Raw genomic sequence first — 20,708 nt, 5'->3', positions numbered from 1 at the left:
GATGTAGCTAGCGGTTTGTTTCGGCAGACGAGCCTTGTCTGACGACGACGGCTATTCCTCGATCGGACCAAGTCGATCAAGGGGGTTGCCGATCGCAGGACGCAGGACGCAGGACGCAGGAGCAACAGAGGACGCTGCAGCACTGGAGGCGGCGACGGCGAGGAGGCGAGTGGTGGTCGATGCGATGCGATGCGATGCGATGTATGATGGGATTTGGGCCTGATGTTTGAAGGATCAAACACATGGCCTCGCATCCGTTTCTGGGAGCATTGGGGTGCTGGGCAGGAGTGGGGAGGGGGAATACCTACAAGTGACACCGGCCATTTTAAAACCAGTACATGCGCCAGCTCCTGTCGGCGGCCACTCTAATCTGTACTGGCTACTTAAGTACTCAGGTATGGAGAACGGAGTTTGGAGTACTGAGTACTGGCGTGTTTGGTGCCGGCAACCGCGGCCGCCAGTACTGACTCAGGTTCTCCGATTGACAGAGTGGGTCATGGGTGAGGTTTCGAATTTGTTGATAAACGGTTCAACAGAGGAGAAGAGCACACGGCGTTGGGCATAGTCCGAGGCATTTGCTGCCTGCTTGAGTACAGCGAGGAGGCAGCGAGAGCCGAGTACTTAAGAAGTACTCAAGTACCTACTTATTGAGTACCTACGCCTGGGGACCCGGCTACCCAAGTTGAAGTACCTAAGTACTTGGAAGTAGACAGGTAAGTACGTACTACCCAAGGCATGGGCGAATTACACTAGGGTTCGTTCCTTCCAAACTTCCTTTGTATGGTGGGGGCTGCCCTCCCACTTCCACTCGCATTCCCCCGCTCGTCAAATCATCATCAGTTACCAGATTTGTCACGTCGGTGAACGCGACAAAATGATCCAGGACATCTTCATTTTGCACGAATACATGCAAGTGGCATTCATGAACCCCCCAGGTGCCCCTGAATACGTACACGCGTGCTTGCATCATCCTACTCCTAGCTTGCTTTTGGTGCCTTTTCACCTCCTCGCCGCCAAGACTTGATGCGCGCGTGGCTTCTTGTTGACATACGAAGGAGAAGCTCTGACGACCCCAAGTCCTCCGTACAAATAAATACTTAAGTACATTGCCGGATTTTCAAAACCACTAGCTGATTTGACTCCGCTAGACCTGGATACTGCGGCACACCGCGCTGATCGTTATACCCGATGGAAAAAAGAACGTGTCACGCCCCCAAGCCTCTTCGGCCAAGAATTCATCATAATAAACAGAAGCAGAGGCGGCTGTCCTGCAGAGCCTTTCCTTTCTGGCATAATGGTCGCGAGACTTTGGTTCGCATTTAGCCACTGAGGCCGCAGGCACATTGCGCAGAGGAGAAGTTTCCATCTCGAGCCGGTTAGGGGCTCCCAGAGATGTAGAAGAGTCTAGTCAGCGTCCCGGGCAAATGGAAAGCACCCTTGAATCTGCACACCTCTGTCCCCATGGAAATGAATCTCTGACGAACCAATCCACTAGGTGCGGGGCGCTACATGCGGTTGCATGGTGGAAACATCGCTGTCCACAAGCGAGAGATTACTAGTTACAACAGTCCACAGAAGCCGCAAAATGGGACGGCGGAACATGCCCCTGCCATCTCTGCCGGCCGGCATCTCGAAGGGGGCGTGTGCTTCCTCAATTTCATAGCCGGCACGGAGTGTACTCTACGCAACACGAGTGGCAGGCTTGCTGGGCATGAGGTAGTAGGCGCCACCCACGACAGCTATCTCGGTAATCCATCAGCATCCCTGCCTGCCATATCGGCCGAATGTTTGACGTCGACGCCTTTTGACTTTACAATGAGCCCGAGAGAGGACGTTGATCCGTTATACATCAGGCCGAAGCGATTCTCAAGCGGAAATGAACCCTGTTAGTTTGGATGCCAGCCTTAAAGCGAAGCTGCTTTCATTATAGAGCTATTGGTTGAGCCACTCACGCCCTTCGACGACACTGGAGGCTAGAGCTGTGAATCACAATTGGCGGTAAAATTTCCCACCCGTTTGAATGCGTCCGCAAGTTTACGCCGTAGCCCAACACTACGCTGTGTGGTTCTTGACTCCCGGGAAGTGCCGCACTCATCATCAGTCCATCAAACTAAATATCAGGGGTGTCCTGCGAACTGCCAACAGCATGCAGCCGCCTGCCAATTCTTTCAAAAGATCCCTGTTGTGTATTTGACCCGACACTCAACTATCAACTCGGGGTCAATATGTCTACTAGGATGTTGACCTCAAAATGTGGCTGCATGCCAAGGAGCTTCCTAACGCCACTATACAAGCGTGGCGAGCCGCATCCTAAATAATAAACGCGTACCTTGAATCGGGGGGTAGAAGCCCTCAAAGTTCAGAAATGTCATCAAGCCTACCGTGGCGGAATGCCTTTCTGCTTCTCATTCTCTGCAGTTCGAACCCAGGTTGCGAAGGTCCTCCTCGCAGCGGCTCGAATTAGGTGCGATGAAGAGCCTCGAAGCATTCGCACCTGTAGCTAGGCTCTTCTTGTCTTTGCCAACCTCGAAGCCTCGGCAAGGCGATGGGAAGCATGGGATCCCCGAGCACAAAGCCCTCAGCTTCCTGCGCAATTTTGTTGCGGCCGTTCGCATATGAAACGCGAGGCAATGCCACTAGAAACCTAGTTCGCTGACTTCTTTTGCATCGGAGAAGCCATATTTTAACAAACAGACAGGCTTTTTATAAAGTCTGCTGGCACAATAAAGCAACGGAAACAGGGCCGAGGTCCGATAGTCAATGTTTTGAGCGCCTCCCGGGCTGAAGCCGTCTTCAGCTTTGATCATCGGGTCGGGTTACTGGATTCAAACGCGAATTTGGATTTGGCGATGCAACCAGACGGGGACATTGACGCGTAACTCATGGGGCATCTTCTGTCTCACCTGCGGGGGACCTCTCAGGCCTGTGTCCTGTTGCGCGAGCCCTCTTACAACTTGTGCCATCGAGAAGGGCGAGCTCTGGATTAAGATCTGTGGCTCGGTCATTTATCGGCCAGACCTTTCATGGCGGGCGAATAAATAAACCGCCACAGAGCGATAATTTGCCGTGGCGCAAATTGTCTCCGCGGCCCGTCTCGGGGGTTCACAAACGAGGGCTCCCGGGGGTGGCTTCTTACCCTTACTCAAAAGCAGTGCCCCAAGAGACCAAAGTCCAGCTTGGCCATTTCGCAATTGGGAAGACAAAGGCTGCCGCAGCAAGTCGACGGCAGCAAACTCCGCAGCAGCAAAGATGGGTGATCTTTGGTGTACCCACGAGTCGCCCAGCCAAATCTCGGGTTCATTATGTTCGCCAGTGAAGCCAATTCGCGCCGAATGCTTGCTTATCAAGATCAATAGGGCCGTCATACCATACTTGAAAAGTTCCAGAAAAGCCCCTGTTTTCATGGATGACGCCCGATAGTGTTGGCGAATCCCTGGAGTTGATGCAGCAAGTAATATCAGGTACCTCTCGGAACACGATTGGTACGACCGAACTCGATCAGGCAGTGCTACTCCAACGCCTCGCGCTTCGCTGTACATTGTCTTGACACCTCAGTGTGCGTGCATGGAGCCCTAAACCGTCAACTGTGGAACAAACCACGAACGTTCCACATTCATGTACAATGTGGTCAAGTATCACGAGATGATCAAACTGGTGGAACTTACGTGGTGCAGGTTTGCACTTCGGGATAGCTCAACTCATATGTTGGACCATCCCGTCAGCACGCAAAAGCGCCACTTGGCAAGCTAATGCAACTGCGGTCTAGACGGGCGCCTTCCGTCGATGCCTGTGCAGATGAAGAGGGCATATAACAATGAATACGAGTAGCAATAGCAACAGGGGGCGGACAAGTCCACAGGCGTCCCTTATCAAGGCTCTTTTGTCAATCGGCCTTGGCCACCTTGGGATGGACATGGACAAGCCGGCACAAGCCATCGACGTCAATCGAGGAATGCCATTCTGGCTGTTGTGCATCTATTACTACGTACTAGGCGGGTTCTCCCCCCACGCCAAGTATGGTGACGGCTCGCCTGAAGATATGGCAGAGTGGCCCCAGATATCCAAGTCTGGGCTGCCAGTGCCAGTGGGGAGAAGAGTTTTGGCAATTAATTTTCTTCATGCAGCCCGCCCGCCCACGGGTTCGGGCAGACCAGATTCAAGCTGACGACTTGAACCTGGGATTAGGCTCAAGTAACCATGGCAATGACAGTTTAAGATATTAAGCCCTACCCGACGCGACTCATCATGGCCCTTGCCGCCTCCAATGACCCCCCTGACATGCAAACGAATTACCGATTCCGTTGCCAGTGGAAGTAATAAAAGTGAAGTCATGACGGCACATGCGGAATCATGTCAGCGCCTTCCAAGCTGGAGCCATCTCAGGGCCAACGCCTCCAAGGATGGGCGCTTATTACATTTGGACTTGCACCAGATCAACAGACTCAAACGGCCAGTAAGGCGATATACCAGCTGTTCGAGAACTCGTCTTTGCCTTACCCTCATGTCATGACAATATTGGCGGACTCATCAAAGTCAAAGCCCCAACAGGACCCAATTTCATACAATGTCGGCATCGGATAGACTAAAGCCTGTGTTGGTATTTCTCCGTATTAGCATTCTTAATCACCATTTCCAGCCTCTGACACGGGATAGGCGGAGGTTGAGAGAGAAGAAAGGCTCTTGTCAAGAAACATAATTATCCGGCTTGTGGGCGACATTGACCACGTGCAAAGCAAAGCAAACCATGTCATCAATGGACAACATTATTAGTGACTCCACAACAACGGCGGCACCCCAAGTTTGGACTGGACTTTGGTAGCGCCCAAGTCCTGGGGGCGTTGACAGGTCAAGTGTCCTGGGCGCAATAATAAGCTTCGATCCTCGTCAATACGATCGTCAAAAAGCCCATGCCGCCGCCATCGTCCGTCTGAGGCGGCCCCCCCCCCCGGCAGAGTTGTTCTGGATTTGCCGGGTGAAAACGCTTGCTAACTCAAGGGCCATCACTTGCCAAGGACGAAGCGAACTAGACGCAAATGCGACGTCCAATAGGCCATTTCCGTCAGCTTAATACCTGGATGGCAAATTATAGATACCCTGGCAACCACCTAATACCTTGCCAATGTACGTCTTTAGTCACAGTAGAGAGCCGATAACCCTGTTTCAGCCATCTTTAGTTTCGAAGACACAAGACTCGCCAAGAGAGTTGGCGCGCGACATACACGCAAGTCATACCAACATTGCTCGGCTTCTCCGGGATGACGGCAAGTTATACGAGACAAATTTCAAGCCTCTGGAACCGGGGACTCAAAGCGCAAGGAAGAGCAGGTCGCGACATGTGGAACTTGAGTGCCATAATGCTCTGCAGGGGCATGACGCAAACTTGATGACAATTCCCTTCCAGAAGACCACCTCTCCAGAGCTGACCAAAGTTTACAACCGGAACGACGAGGGTAGGGCGGCAGGTACCGACAAAGTCTTCTAGTATTCCTATGGACGTCACCTTGGATCTCTTGTTCACCCTCAACGCCAAGGTCGCTATCGGCCCACCACCTTTGGTTATCGCGTCCACACCATCAGGACAACTTTAGCCATCCACAAGCACTTGATCCCTGACAGGAGCCGCGGTGCCAGTTGTGCTTGCAGGACTTCCTTCGCAGCAACTGGTCGACTGACACAAGCCAAGGCCTGAAGCGGCTAGAATGGACACTGTCTCGTCTGGGAATGGCGAAAAACTACCAGCTGCTGCCGGACTCTCAACTGAGGTGGGTTTGCTAGCTAGCAGGAGCTGGTTCAGATCCAACAGCAGACCAACGCCAAATCCGATGATCGTCTGCCGCAATAACTACACCGTCGATTAGACGGCATCACACAATCCCATTCGCCTGATCCTATGGTGCAGTCGACAGGTCGATAGGTTGGTACTCTCCGCGGTCATGCCACATGCCAACCGGGAAAAAATTGCCTCAAGCGTCGACATAACCCATTTCCAGGCAACAGCCAACTTCCAACTTGGAGTCGCCGCCGCGGTTGTAACAAAGCAGCGGACCATTGATGTCCTATTCTGGGACTGATCAACCCTCAGCCCGTACCACAGCCAGCACTAACACGAGTTAACACCCCGTCCCGTATTGTTCAGGCCTCTTGGCTTCCAGGTCGCTGGCCACTCATCTCAGCTCCCGGAGCCTGTAGGCTGTAGGCTGTACGTGCGTATGCACCCCCTCTTGGCCCCCTCCCCATCTGTCCCCGAGGCAAGACAGTCTCACTTACGACTAATAATAAGTCTGGCCCGCTCACCAGCCGAGGCCTCGCTAGGCTTGCATCACTTGCTTCTTCAAGAGAGGTGCTTGAAAACGCCTTCGCCCCTCACCCGAGAACATGTCGACCAATCCGCCACAACTTGCTGAAGCCGACTGGCAGATCTGGGATCCAGAAAAACCCACCCCTTGGCGCCCACGTCCTTGTCCCAGAAGAGTCCAGAGGGATGTACGGAGTATGTATGGACGTGAACGTGGTGCTACAGTTGACTGGCAGAGCAAGTTAATCGAACACGGTAGGTAACTAATAAACTGCTGGTACAGACGATTCTTTGTGTGTGCTGGACCTCCAGCTCGGCCATCCTCATATTTATCATTGCGACCGTCACCCCACATGGTCTTGTTATGCTCCTGGACTCCTGCGACTCGACTTCGACTTGTCTTCCCCAAGGCTGCTGCGGCCGTCTGATCTCCCCCCTCTCGCAACGTTGCTGGTACCTTGTTGCTCGCATACCCTCAAAAGGCCAGCCCGTTTCTTGAGCGGCTCGATGCTCATAGTGTCGGCTTCATGTCGACGGCCAGGCTCTCCCACCTCGTCCCGGAATCCCGAGGCTTTGGCAGCCACAATTATACCACATCCGCCGTTGCCGTAGTCAGATCTTCTGCACAGCAGAGTCTCCCTGGTTTCCGGGGCCTTTGCTCGGCCTTGTCTTCAGAGTTCCCCGCCAGCCATGTCCACGGATCCCCCCATCCGACGAACTCTATTACAGGATGCTCACCAGACACAAACAGCTCAAATGACTTCATTTCAGTTTGCGCCGCAGCAGCTCCCTCAGAGGGAAACACAAAAGAGTGAGTGTTCTGCTTGAGCCATGGTTGCGATGCATCAAAGAGTCGCGCGCGCTCTCTCCCTCGCTCTCTCGTAGCCGTGCGTTGTCTGGGAAGGCTGACACCCTTTGCTACAGATTATGTCTTCGTCGATGAGCACAATCGCCACAAGCGACTCAAAGGTAAGACTGGATCAAAGGCCGTCGCCCCAGTGTAGTATTATTTTTTTATTATTATTTCCATCATCGTTTGCCCATCTCATGAGTCCCAAGTTCTGACCTTTTGCCAATAGTTATGAGAGCCTGTGAGGGCTGTCGAAAGAGGAAGATCAAATGCGATGCAGCCACAACTAACACATGGCCATGTTCTGCTTGCATCCGGCTCAAGCTTCACTGCGTGCGGCCAAACGGCTATGAAGGGTCAGATACATCCACCACATATGATGCCGTCTCGGATCCTTCTTCGCAGTTTCAGCAAATGCCCATGGGAGGGCAGCCTGGGCCGGATTCCTCGAATTCGATGCCGGACTTGTACCCAGACGCCTTTGTGGATCGAGACCAGACTGCCTTTCAACAAGTTTCCTTTGACACTGTACCGGGCCAGCACAATTTGCAATACTCGACCATGTCAGCTGCGGCGGTCCTGGACCATGGGTATGGGGAGCCCGACGCCTTCGCGACGCAGGCAATGCGACAGGGGCCGAGACAGGAACCATCCCCAGGACCACAGTCTGTCGACTCGTACCAGCAGCAGGATCTTGCAGACCTGCTAGGTGGGCTGAAGGTGGATGAAGTTGGAACGGGTATGTGATGGCCGCAGCCGACGCGCAGACCGTGAACTAACCTGGACGTCTTGTAGCGCCCTATTTGAGGAACAAGGCTTCGTTCCGCCGCGAAGAACAGCCAGCCGTGGAGGACGAGGACGATTACGGCTCCATTCTTCCTACCGTCACAGCAATACCAGGCCACAAAATACGCATTCCTCCAGCGTTGATGCCCGACGAGGCTACCGCTCTACTCCATTTCGACCTTTATTTTCGCCATGTACATCCCTATGTCCCCGTACTGGATAAAGTCACATTTTACCAACAGTGGAACACCAGACGAGAGTCTATTTCTCCCCTCATTCTTGAGGCAATCTTTGCCATCGGTGGCCGGCTGGCCGAGGAGCCAGCACTGGGACAGCAATGGCTTGCACTTGCATCAAGTACGTGCCTTGATTCATTGGCTTTCCCCTTTCACCGTTACCCAAACCGCCGCGGCTAACATGAGTCAATCTCATAGGACATGCTGACTCTTTCATGGATGTACCCAGACTAAGTACCCTACAAGCTTTACTGATGATGTTGAAGGCTCGCGAAGCTGCTCCAAAACGAGGATACTTCTATCGCTCTTGGATGCTCGTCGTACAATGTGTACAGATGGGAAAGGACCTTGGGCTTGATGAACACTTTGAGGACCACCAAGCTGGAGTCCCTTGTGGTTTCACGACTGCTGAGTGCCGTCTTCGAACAAGGATATGGCAGACTATATTTGTTTGCGAGAACATGGTTGGCACCCCGCAAGGTCAGATAAAGACTCTACTCATTGGCTCCGATTCGTTGGCGATGCATTCGATCCGACTAACGGTCTCACTCAACAGGGAGACACGACTTAACCGTGAACCACGAGTCTGTGGACTTTGAAGCGCCTCGCCCCATTCCAGGGGGGGACGACGGCGAATACCACGTTTCTCGCAACTTCGCCTACCTCGCGCGCATTGTGCGAAACATCAGGAAGATGAGCATCGTCTATGCGAAACTGAGAAGAACCAAGGACTGGGGCGTCAACCCCGAGTTTCAGCAGCTTGAGCAAATGATTTCAGCGTACCTTGCCGAATTGCCTGGCGATCTGACCGTCAACTACCCCCTTGACAGCTCCCCCCCGTATTTGCCATCATCGTTCCTGGGAAACTTGCATTCATATTATCATCTCCTGCAAATCCTGTACCACCGACCGGTCCTGTCATTCCTCGACCCCACCGCAAACGAGACGCAATGGAAGCATCACATGATGATCTGCTACAATTCTGCAAAGGCCCTTTGCCGCCTGCAAGAGGCGATCCTGAAACAGTTTGGCCTGGTCGATCTCCAGAGCATGCAGCGCGGGTTCAGCTTCACCTTGTACGCCGGCCTGTCCTGTATTGTTATTCACCTGGTAAGCGACTTTGCCCGAGGAGACCTGCTCCACGCGGCAGGAATGCTGACTGAAAAAAGGTCGCCATCGTATCACCCGATCCCGATCTCAATGCCGACGCCCGCGAGTACTTTGAACGCCATATGAGGCTGATGGAAACGGTGATGGAAGCTTGGCCGATGCCAGACTTGCAGAAGCAGGTCGACGCCATCCGCGAGGCATTTTCGGCGGACGTGAGGCGGCCGTTTGTACTCAGGCCCTCATTCCCCTACGGAAGTCCACATCCATCAAACCAGTCAAGCCCGCCGCGAGGAACCATGGCCTACCAAGCCTCTGTGAAACGTGCCGGCTCCATGGACCAACACCTGGATCCCGCCAACCAACGCGTCACCTATATGAGCCATCCCATGACACCTCCAGTTTCCGTGGCCCCAATGGACAGCAGAAGTGACTCTCCGGCCGTACCGTCGCTCGTCGTGATGCCGCAGGATGGCCAGGTCCCGGACTTGCAACAGTCAATGGGCCTTGCCAGCAACCCGCCAACTTGGAACCCGGCGCGTATTTTCGAGTAAGTCGTTCTCGGCCCAACAACGCCCAGCACCACCAATGACTGGGCTCTCACGTACGAATCTCAAGATGGCTAACGCCCCATGTGCAGACACTGGAACACCTCGTTTGGTACGCCATCGCAGCCCGACGCCCTCGCAAGCTCCTCCGCTTCTCAGGCAACATTGCTGAACGTTTGTGCTCCAGGTGCCCCAGACCAAACTGCCATTGCGGACCAAGCGCCGAATCATTCCTCATCCCCAAGCACGCGGCAGATGGGCCATCAACAGTATTCCACGACGACCTCGGTGCCCAACTTTATCACTCCTGCCATGTGGCGCGAGTCCGTGGCCAGCGTCTACGAAGGGGGTCTCAAGCGGTCCTGGGACTATGACAACGGCATGGCATCCTTGAAGCGACCATGAATGCGAACAACACGGCGCAAGTTCTTGCTCAATAGACTCGGACGACGGCATGTATAGTAAGTGGAGGGAGGCCATGCCGAACCCTTGCAGTGGAGAGACTCGCAAACTGTTGGCATAATCACCACAGTAGCCAGTGTCCTAAGCTGGACTTTTGCTTCGCCACAGCAGCGGCCTCGGTCGGGCTCAGAGTGGTATTCACTGCACATTATCATTTATCATTTGCCTTTTCCTTTTTCTTCCTTTGCGTCTCTTCATTTTCTTGTCCTTTTCACTTTGCACAAGGTGGACGACGATATACACAGCATGATGACCAAAACAACAACAGAGACAGAGATGAGCGTTTGAAGTCGAATCGAGAGAGATGTAAGCGATCAGGCGGGTCGTCGCAAGCAGGCAGGAACAGACAGCCAGCTTGCGGTTGATGCTGCAAAAACGAACTTACGAAGCCATGATGGGCAGGGGCGTTAACGGGAGCTCATTCCAACGACATTTTCCTGGACGTTGATATCGCATGGTGCCTTCATGTACACAGGGTTAAATGTACAGTAGAATTGTGGTCGGCTTCGCAAGGCAATATATATATTTATCAAGGGTGGCAGGGCGTTGCTAGAGTGGGCTTGATGGGACTTGGACGAGAGGCGCGGACATGGGAAAGGGGGAGGTTTGCCACTCGCGTCGACCTTGGATTGTGTACATAATAACTACGGCATACCGAAGTCGTCCTTTCGCGGATGGTGTCGGGATTGGGGGGGGGGGGTTGTCCCAGGACAGCCAGGGCCGATAGAAGAAGAACCAAAAGAGCCTTTTCGTTGGCAGCATGATGGTGATGCGGCGGCGGCAAAGACTGCTTGCGTGCCTGCTCTCGCAACAATGAGTGAGTGCCCGTTTTGACGCACGGATGCTGCTCTTCATCAACCGGCTCCTTTTGTCCGCATGCCGTCAGACCTCCAAGCCGGTCTCAGGCTGACATCGTTGGTGCTTCGAGAAGCCGGCAAGGGTACTCAACACGAAAACACAAGTTTCCTGTCTTGCAAGGTCGTTCAAACAGAGCCGGCAGCAGCCCTCTCCCTCTTGGCAATCTTGTCCCTCGCTGCGTCCCAAATCCACGTATGCACCACCGTTGCCGTCGCCTTCCCCTTCTCCCCCAGCTGCTGCTGCCTCTGCTGCTGCTTCTGCTTCTTGGCTTGGTGCCGGGCCCTCGCGTCCTGGACGTAGAAGCTCCGCACAGCCCTATACATGTACCACTTCCTGCGCGCGTCCTCGGCCTCGACGTCCCTCACGTAGTTGACCAGCCCGAAGCGCGTGCCGGGCACGGCAGCACGCAGTTCGCCCACCCGGACGGCACTGCAGCGCGGCTTGGCGGTGAAGCTGCTCATGGTCGTCAGCGTGAGCCGGGTGCCGGGCGGCATGGCGGCGACGAAGCGCTTCAGCACGGCGGGCGACGCGCGCGCCGCCGCCGGCAGGTGGACGTGCATGTGCGTCACGAAGGGGGCAGTCGAGTATGCCACGAAGAGCATGGGCACGACGCCGCAGGCGGCGGCTTTTCTCGCCGGCATTTTGGCGGCCCTGGTCAGCGGATGAATGCTGCGAGTGGCGCCGACGCGCGAGGGCTCGGTGGCCGTTTACCTGCTGCCGTGTCCTGGAGCGGCTTCTCTGCCCTGACGTAGCTCGGCACGACGAGGAGCGTGAAGAACGCACCCATGAGGAGGGCCGTTAGTTTGAGCATGGCGAGGAAGGTTATTCGTCCTGTGCCGGCGTGGTAGATGAGGAGTCGTTCGGGGATTTCTACGTGGTGGGTTCACCTTGTTAGCTGCAGACGCGCGTGCGAATCGGGGCAAGGGGGTGGTACCGTAGTCTTTGTCGCCGTGCGCGATGGATTTGGCTTGTTGCGTAAGTGGTCGGAGGAGCTTTGGGAGGCGGGTGAGGAGGCTCGGATGCGGGTTGCGTAGTTGCGATGTGCGCTGCCATTGGGAATGTGGCCTGAGAGGAGTCCAGATGGGACTTCTAAAGGCAGCTTTGGCGGCGGCTGGTATTCTGGGGGCTATCATGGTTTGCGGGTGGTGCTGAAGGAAATCCGTGCGACGATGAGGTGAGGTGAGGCTGAGATGAGATGACGAGAAGTCGTCAGTCAGGTCGTGGAGGTGAAAGCGCGCCCAGTGTGCTCAGGCTACCCTGTACCCGGGATGTGGTCCAAGACAAGGGAAGGGGTTGCGCCGGAGCCTGGGATTGAGCACACCCTTGAATTGAACCTCTATCAACGGTCCGTGGGTGGCGTCGTTTCCCACGCGAGATTGACCGCTCAAAAGATCCCACAAGCTGTCAGTCACTGACTCGCTAACTGGCCGAGATGCACATCAACATCGGGGACGCGGCATGGACACAGAACAACAGCTCGAAGCAACCTGACAGCCTGGCCCAGGCACAGCCGTGTGCCCGTGGCGGTACCATCCGTTATCCCCCATTCATCTGCACACCTATTTTACATGCCAAAAACGCCAGTCTGAACAGGAGAGAAAGAGAAACAAAAAAAAAAGGCATTGCATATACTCTCCCGACTTGCAGTCAGGACTCCTCTTCAATGGCGTCCGCACTCCTCTCCCCAGCCCATCCCGCTCAGTCCTCGTTTTCCCGCCCGCTAAGCGCCGACTCGTGGAAGAAACGCGTACCGGGGCAGTACCGCCATTCTCTCTTCCGGGCTGAACTCGGCGTCGTCGTAGACCATCCTGCCCTTCTTCTCCTTCTTTGCTTTCTTGTCGACCGTGTCTTCGGCTTCCTGTACCTGCTGCGGCCTGACTCCCGCCTCGGCCATGCGGATTAATTGATCGACGTCGTCGCCCGGTGCTGCCTGCGGCTGCTGCCAGTAGGGTGCTTGGGGCGGTCGCTGGGGCAGACCAGTCGCTCCGGGCCCGTGGCTTGGAGGTCGGGCAGGGAGAGAATCAGCGAGGTAGCCGTATGCTTGCTGGCCGGGATACGTTGGCTGCGCAGCATCGTGTTGTTGGTTTCCCTAAAGACGAGGTTTAGAAGCGCGTTTGGAAGTCTACACTCCTGCATCCAAATCCATCCACGTACCTGTTCCGTGGGAGGTGTATTATTCCTCTCTTCCGACGCGGCAGGTAGAGTCCCGGCCTTCTTCTGTGCTCTAAACTCGGCCAATCGCTTCAGAAGATCCGCCGACGCTTCCATCTTAATCTTCTTCCTGGGCATCGCCTGCCCCGAAGCGGGGTTGCCTGTTGCGATGCGCCGGTCTTCCTGGGCCTGGTAGAAGTTCTGTATGATCCGGTTGCGGTGTTGCTCCAGGGCGTCTTGGGGAATACCCTCCATGCCGAAGATTTCGACTTCGAGTCCTTGGCGGTTGGGAAGGGCGTTTTCGACCTGGCTGAGGGTTTCCTTGTGGACTTGATTCAGGTGAACAGAGAGACCTGCCCAGGGGTCATCGTTAGTCAACTTGAGTCCTGAATTACGACTTGCGTGTTTTGTAGATTGCAATCGCGCGTCACAAATCCCATTCTCATACCTCCGGCTGTGTTGAGTCGTCGTCCGCAACGGTCACATTTGAAATGCTTCGCTTTTTGGTGCGAGATGAGGAGCTTCAAGTCTTCAAAATCACGTTCGCCTACGAGCAATATCAAGTCAAAATCAGTCCCGAAATCCTCCCGAGTAAGCAACGGCGGCATTCAATCGTACAGTAGTAGCACCAGGGGCGGGCTAGCACCTCCTCGATGTCAGGGTGTCCGCGCTTCTTTTTGCCCATGTTGACGAGCGCGCACGAGGTTGCGCAGGGGGTCTTTTGGGAGGGAAAAAAATTAAAAATAGGTCGAGTACTGATGGGTAGTCTGGCACAATCACCGCAAAAAGAAGCGAGTTGGACGAGAAGAGCTGGAGGGCACAGAGGCAGCTTGCGCTCGGTTGAAATGCGGCTAAACAGGGGGGATGGATGGAGGCGGAAATTCCGGGGCTAGTTTCGTCAAACAAGTCAAGGTGCAGATGAGTGGAGCGGAAATAGTAGCGCCGAGAGTTTTATGAGAATGTGCAGGTCCAAGTCTGCTCTTAATACTTATGTACAATTCATCTGATATCTCCATGTTCCTCATCATTATGAAGGCAACTTGACCCCGCACCTGCTACACGCTGATACAGGTGCCGTCACTGGTCATAATCCCTCATTCTGCATATTTTGGTCCGCTCTTCACATGCATCAAATTCTAATCAGCAATGGTATATACTCAGATCCGGCGCCTGACGGCTCTTGCTTCTATGTACGCGGAAAAAAAAAGGTGAAAAAAAATATGCCAGAGGCTGGGTCTTCAGAATATCCAAATATTGCAGCGGTTGCCATCATCTTCCTAATCCCGAGGCGTCTGATCAAACATGATCAACGGCCATGACGATGGTTGTGGGACCATGGGCAGTTCACCGCCAGTGTGAGGCATTTCGTTGCCTGGCATGACGGGCGTCATGACCGAGTTCCTGCCAGTGTCTGCTGTGTCGCCCAGAGTCATTAAGGCATCGGCGCCGTATCGTTGTTGACTTTCTGCAATCGCGGCAGACCAATTCTGCCACGAAGATCTCCACATCATGTCGGCATTTTGGTGGCAAAGATGCTCTCCTGACTCGGAAGCGTAGCCCACGAGGGGTTCGGGCTGAGCAGGGTCACCCGAGTGTCCAGCGGCCGCGCTTGTATTGGGATAGAATAGGCCTGTGTGATTGGGCTGGTATGGCGCCGTGGCCTGGGCGTTTGGTTGTGTCTGTTGATCCATGTAGGCTAGGCTTGGATACGTCGCTTGCGCCGTGGGGGACATCTGTGCTTGGTAGAAGTTTTTCCCCATCTCTTCCGGCTGGGAAGAGCCGTCCGACGGGAGAGGTTGGTTCTGAGTGGCCAAAGTCCCGAATGGAACGGCATGGCCATGTTGTTGCCGCTGCTCTTGTGGTGTCAACGGCACTGTGCCGTGAAAGGGCAGCTGCTGTTCCTGCTTTGCCTCGACGTGGGCCAGAGTCGCACTTTCAATGTCCTTTTGCGGCATATCCTGTTCTATCCAAGCCATGGTGCGGTCTATCAGCTGTGCAATCTGAGTACTCATACCAGTACCGCAGCCTGCCGAGTACAACAGTTAGCAAAAAAAAAATTAAAAATTGTCGGCGTGTTGAGGCTAATCAGGAGCACGCGAAAGCTTACCGAGCAGGGCGCTCATTTCTCCTACTATGTTCATCCACCTTTGCATTTCATCCCTCAACCTGGCTACTTCGTCCCGTGTGGTTTCAAACCGTCGTTCCCACTGAGGCACCAACATGGACAAGATGGCAACACAGTACAGGGACATTTGATGCCATGTCGTATCCAAGGCCTTCATCCTACTCAGGTGCTCGACAGTCTGCAGATATTCCCTGGCGGCCTCCTCGCAGATTCTGGTATTTTCAGTAATCAAGGCCACATCAGTCGTCATTGCCAATGATGGATGTCTGATGTGCAGGCGAAATTCCAACATGTAGGTCCGCGCAAAGAGAGGGCCAACCATGTCGTGGTCGTGTTTTTTGGACGGGCTCAGTCGCATGGTTTCTGGCAGGTCGGCCTCCCACTGTCTCATCTGAGCTTCGAGGACAGCAAGGACATTCCTGTAGTTGCTTTCATCCCTCCGCACACTGAATATGTTCGCGTACATCTCCATGTAGATGGGGATACATTTAAACGCAGCAATTGCAACTTCATAGGGACAAGGAAGGGCCCGCGATGTGTCGACACCCTCGTCAGACAATAGCTCGTCAGCAATCGGCTCCGGGAAGTCAACATCGAAGTCTTGCACGGATATCGGGAGTGGGTAGCCTCGCTTGCCGTTGACGTCAACGACAACCGTCATCATGTTCCACCAGGCTCGTTTGCGCATTTCGTTGTGCAAATCTGTCGGCTCACCAGGCTTCTTGGTCCTACGGTGATAATTCAATTCTAGCGCCCGGTGCAAAGCCATGTTTGCGACTATTGACCCGCAACCCGGCTTGGGAAAGGCTCTCGTGTGGGAGGCGATGAGGACTAGGCCCTGTAGAGCTTCGAAATCTGTAGAGGAAAAGATGTCGTACATCTTACTGAGAGCAAAATGATAATGCTTGTTTGAAAGGTCATTAAAGTTGTTGCGCTGCTCCAGAGTCTGGCTGTTCCGAACCCCAAACTGGAATAGTATGACGGCAAACACCATGTGAACCAAGACCAACTCGGGCACGGTGGGTTTGAAACTGGGGTCGTCATATACTCTTGTCAACTGCGGAGGGAGATGTCAGGGGACGATTGGAGCGAGTGAACAAGCAGATTGATATGACGAGTAGCCGAAGAAGAGGGAGCAGAGAAGAAAGTCGATGGAAACTCACAAGTTTCATAAATGTCGGCTTGTGCAGCAGTGGCATGAAGGAGGCAATGGTGATAAAGTACCAATCAGCGTAGATGAAGGCATTTTCACGAGTGGGCAATTCCACCTGAACAGCAGGATTCACACGCATGGCTGAACGCAAAAACGCTTGTACTGACTTGTTATACAAAGGTACGGAAGGGTCAGCGGCGGTGGGTGGTTCGTCGACATCGGGTGCATCGAACGAGGTCGTCTCAATGGTCGTGCCCAACAGGGTAAGCGTCATTCCCTTGAGAGAGCTGAGAGGTGCATCGTCGGATCCGACGCCCCAACGGCTCTGCTCGGGCCTGGTTTGCCACTCGTTGCGCGGGACGACGTGGCGGATGATGTTGCTCACTGGTCTGGGCGACGAGCTGTCCTTGATCCATAGGGAGCCAAATTGGGACCAGCCGTCGGTATTTGAAGGGGCAATATTCTCCGAGGCCGAGGCAGAGGCAGCAGAGGCATTGTCCGCGTCGTCATCAGCGGTTTCGGGGGGGCTCTGGGCGCGGACACGTCCTTGGAAAGGCTTCACCTTGACATTCCTTTCCGCGCAGAGCCGTTCCAAGTCACGAATGTGCGACATCATGCGGTTCTTTTCCCGCTCCAGCTGCTGCATGTAGCCTCTGCGCTCGGTGCGGCCCGTGACACGATCCGTGACATAACAGTCCAGGTTCAGGTTGATACAGTGCGAGCAGCCCTCGGGCAGGGCGTCGCAGCGGATCTTGCGCACCTTGCATCTGTCGCAAGCCTGGCCAGTGCGAGTATAGGATTGAAGGCGGTTCTTGACAACAGAGGAGAAATCCTCGGGTCCCCGGTCCGAGCGAGCCAGCTTTATTTTACCGGTGCTCGAGGCGTTGGCGTCGTCGTCGCTGGCTCCGCTACCATCGGCGGAGCGTTTAGCAGAGCGAGGGGCCATCTTCGCATTGAAGGCGACGGGAGCTGCAGGCTTGGTCGAGCGCGGGGAGATGCTCGTGGACGACGAGATGACCGAAGAGACATGGATGGAAGCGAGGCCGGTCGGGCTCGAGTTGGAGCTGGAGCTGGAGCTGGAACTGGGGCCGGAGCTGATGCCCAGCCGGACAGACGACGGGACGGCAGTATTGATATGAATGCCAGACGACGATGCTGGAGTCGGCCTCGGAAAGGAAGACGAGGGCACAGACGAAGGAGGCAGCAAAGTGGGAACGGGCGATGGGAATGGCGGCGTCGGAGCGGCCACGATTGCTGGACCAATACACGATGAAGACGAAGGCGGCACGGAAGAAGACGTGGAGGAGGAGGAAGCAGCACCAGCACCAGCAAGGGCACTGTTGGCAGCTGCACAGCGTTGACCAGCTGCCGGCGGCGTCATCTCCATCTGCCCCAGCCGCGTGGCGGCGGCGGCGGCAGCAGCAGCAGCAGCACTGGTGCCCATGCCAGGGCAAGCGCCAACGGCACCAGCAGCGACGACAGCCGTCAACGGCGTTGGTGCTCCCGCAGGTCTCGCAGGTGCCGGTGCCGGTGGGGGTGCGCATGCAGATGCCGCTGCAGGCCTGGGGCTCGTAGGGCTCAGGCCTGGACCGTCCATGTCCATCATCATGCATGTGTCGCCGACATCCGCGCTGGCAGCGGCGCCCACTGGGGGGGCGGTGGCACGGACATCGGCAGGGGCAGCACCCAGGACACCGCTGACGCTGGCACTGGCACTGGCACTGGCACTGGCACTTGCACTGGCACTTGCACTGGCACTTGCACTGGCACCCCCCGAGCGTCGCAGCCGCCCCCCGTGTCCCGCGCCGCTAAAACTGCCGCAGCCGCGGCTGCTGTCACTGCCGTAGTAGCGCTGGCCGCAGCCCAAGCTGGTGCTGCTGCTGGTGGATCTGGAGCTCGACCTTGCGCTCCAGGTTGACCATGACCGGCCCCCCGCCGGGGACGAAGCGCCGGGGCCCCCCGGCACCCATGCAAAGTCCACAAAGGTCGATCGTGGTGCGATGAAGAGAGAGGCGGCATTCTGCAGCGATGACGACTGTGGTGCCGCTGAGCCTGGAGACGTCGCGTCGCTGCAAGTGGCCTCTTGCACTTGTGGTGCTTGGGCTTGCGCCTGGGGGAAATGCACGGCCGCGGTGCCGTCCATGGTTGAAGGTGCCGCCATTGGCTTTCTTTCATGCAGGCTTGAGGCTTGGGACGCTTCAACAACAATACGGAGCAATTGCGGGCTAACTCCGTCCTACTCCGTCGTTGCGTCTGTGGCCTATGCAAAGCCCACGAGCTCGGAGGTCGGGAACCGGGATGAAGATGCTCAACTCACCAAACCTGGGTGGCGGTATGGAGTTGCGGCTGCTAACGTTTGTACCGAGAATCAGGATTAGCCAAGCACTCCAGAGCGGCAGATTGATGATAAGCGAGGCTTGGGGTCCAGTCCAGTCCAGTTCCCCGAAGCACCAACATGCAGGCCAGCGGGTCGACCGGGCTCGAGCTCTCGCTTTCCGATTCTCAACCACACCAGACCAGACCAGACCGTCCGTGCCGGTCCTGGTCCTTGCCTTGGTGGCCAGATGGGCAAAGTTTGGGGGACGGCGAGATGCGTGACAGGTCCTTCAAAGCACATTCAACACCTGGAGCTTGGCACCACGTATACGTACCCTACAACCTAGCTGCACATCAAATTGCTGCGCTTGGCTCTCACTGCCACTGCCCTCTACGGAGTAGCCACGGAGAAGAGGATCCGAGGACCTGGGGTCGCGGTCAATGTTTGTCGGGTGATCGTGGTCGTGCAGGGGTCGAGGCGTCGGCTCTGAATGCTTGCAGTTTTGGTATCCAGTACGTATCCAGTCCCTCAAGTTGAAACCCACCGAGTCAAGTGCTTTCTTCCTTCGCTACCTGGCCTGTTATCATGTTACTATTCCTTCAGACCTGGCCGTCAGAGACCCTCAAGACCAAATTGTGCATACCTTTGTGCCTGCTTGAGTCAGCAGGTCGAGACGATCTGTGGGCTGGACTTGGCGAACGGTATCAACCGAACAAAATGATGGCACATCAATGCCGAACAATCTCCAGACGAGACAGATCCAAGCTCGACTTACCGCCCGTCAAGATCGGCTTGTGCCAAGAAAAAGCTCCTGGCGCTGATGACCGAGGTGAGAATTACACACAAAGATGATGGTTATGCCTTCAGTGAACTCGTATGCAATATACTGGGCAATGCGCCTTGCGAAATCCCGAGGATTGTCTTCTTGGCAAAGAAAAAGTGGCGTGTTTGCAGCTTCCTCCAAGGTTCTCAGACTTCAACAACTCGACATCTTCATCCATGTCCCCTGTTTTCGGGACAGACTCAACTCGCTCATTTATATACATCGATTCTTGATAATGCCAATTTGTTTGCCGGAACAAGCGACGATCCGGTTGATACCATTACCCGCGCTAAGTGCCAAGGACTTGTTTATTTGCTCATTGCCTTGCTGGTGAGGCAGCCTTGCGCGACCCTGCCCGTAAACTTGGAGCCGAGCCCTCATACATCACCAGGGTGCCTGGGTTCGCAATGTCCGCCTACCCAACGCGCGCCCCGTCGCCTGGTCAAAACTTAGAATGTGGGCGGCCGAGATGGTGTGATGTGGGACAAGACCATCTGCCAACTTATTTGTCTCAAGTCATTGCCGCTCCAGTTGGACATGTCCTCGAGCTCCAAAAGGGGCATCCGAGTTCAGGGACAGAAAAAAAAAAGAAAAAAAAGGGGAAAAAGAAAAGCCCCCGTATCCACAACGGAAATATTTTTGACGTATTCTAGAAGACTCCCGGCTTGTTCGTGGCAGTTTCGGCATCCCGTGTTCGGTTGCATCTGGGAGAGATAGAGACTCCCAAACTCTATTTTCCCCGGTATGGACCGCCGACTCCGCGACCCGTCGTACTCTCTGGTAACACCCAAGACGAACCGAATTACGGTGTAGACATGATAGAATCGTGGCCACCCATATCCCTTGTACCCTGCCTACGCCGTGATGGGGCTTGTTTACACGGCTTCAAACTGATGGCCAAGTGGCCGGTTTGTTGTTGGTTGGGCTTTGGTCACTTGTCCTGCTGACTTCGTGCTTGTGTCGGTATCGGATCGTGTCGTGACGGGAAGCTTCAGTG

The 20,708-nt window shown here is 55.1% G+C and overlaps 4 protein-coding genes across 4 annotated transcripts; 1 reads left to right on the top strand and 3 right to left on the bottom strand.

Moving 5' to 3' along the window:
- Positions 1–6,985: 6,985 nt before the first annotated feature.
- On the top strand, positions 6,986–10,227 carry MAM_07569 (uncharacterized protein; the record flags this gene model as incomplete). The annotated part of the gene is made up of 8 exons (XM_040826367.1): positions 6,986–7,106; positions 7,220–7,264; positions 7,375–7,884; positions 7,941–8,288; positions 8,366–8,647; positions 8,724–9,277; positions 9,337–9,824; positions 9,915–10,227. 8 exons carry the CDS (start codon positions 6,986–6,988, stop codon positions 10,225–10,227), a joined length of 2,661 nt encoding a protein of 886 aa, XP_040675580.1.
- Positions 10,228–11,267: 1,040 nt separating this feature from the next.
- On the bottom strand, positions 11,268–12,275 carry MAM_07568 (uncharacterized protein; the record flags this gene model as incomplete). Its single annotated transcript, XM_040826366.1, has 3 exons — positions 11,268–11,767; positions 11,854–12,012; positions 12,077–12,275. 3 exons carry the CDS (start codon positions 12,273–12,275, stop codon positions 11,268–11,270), a joined length of 858 nt encoding a protein of 285 aa, XP_040675579.1.
- Positions 12,276–12,862: 587 nt separating this feature from the next.
- On the bottom strand, positions 12,863–13,978 carry MAM_07567 (RING-6 like protein; the record flags this gene model as incomplete). Its single annotated transcript, XM_040826365.1, has 4 exons — positions 12,863–13,231; positions 13,297–13,646; positions 13,742–13,840; positions 13,912–13,978. The coding sequence occupies 4 exons, from the start codon at positions 13,976–13,978 to the stop codon at positions 12,863–12,865; spliced, it is 885 nt and encodes a 294-aa protein (XP_040675578.1).
- A 592-nt stretch (positions 13,979–14,570) lies between these two features.
- MAM_07566 (uncharacterized protein) lies at positions 14,571–18,714 on the bottom strand (the record flags this gene model as incomplete). Its single annotated transcript, XM_040826364.1, has 3 exons — positions 14,571–15,319; positions 15,401–16,475; positions 16,582–18,714. The coding sequence occupies 3 exons, from the start codon at positions 18,712–18,714 to the stop codon at positions 14,571–14,573; spliced, it is 3,957 nt and encodes a 1,318-aa protein (XP_040675577.1).
- Positions 18,715–20,708: the final 1,994 nt, after the last annotated feature.

This window comes from Metarhizium album (assembly GCF_000804445.1).
Source record: "Metarhizium album ARSEF 1941 chromosome Unknown scaffold_33, whole genome shotgun sequence".
In the NCBI taxonomy this organism is placed as follows: Eukaryota; Fungi; Ascomycota; class Sordariomycetes; order Hypocreales; family Clavicipitaceae; genus Metarhizium; species Metarhizium album.
This window is presented reverse-complemented; position numbering and strand designations above follow the sequence as displayed.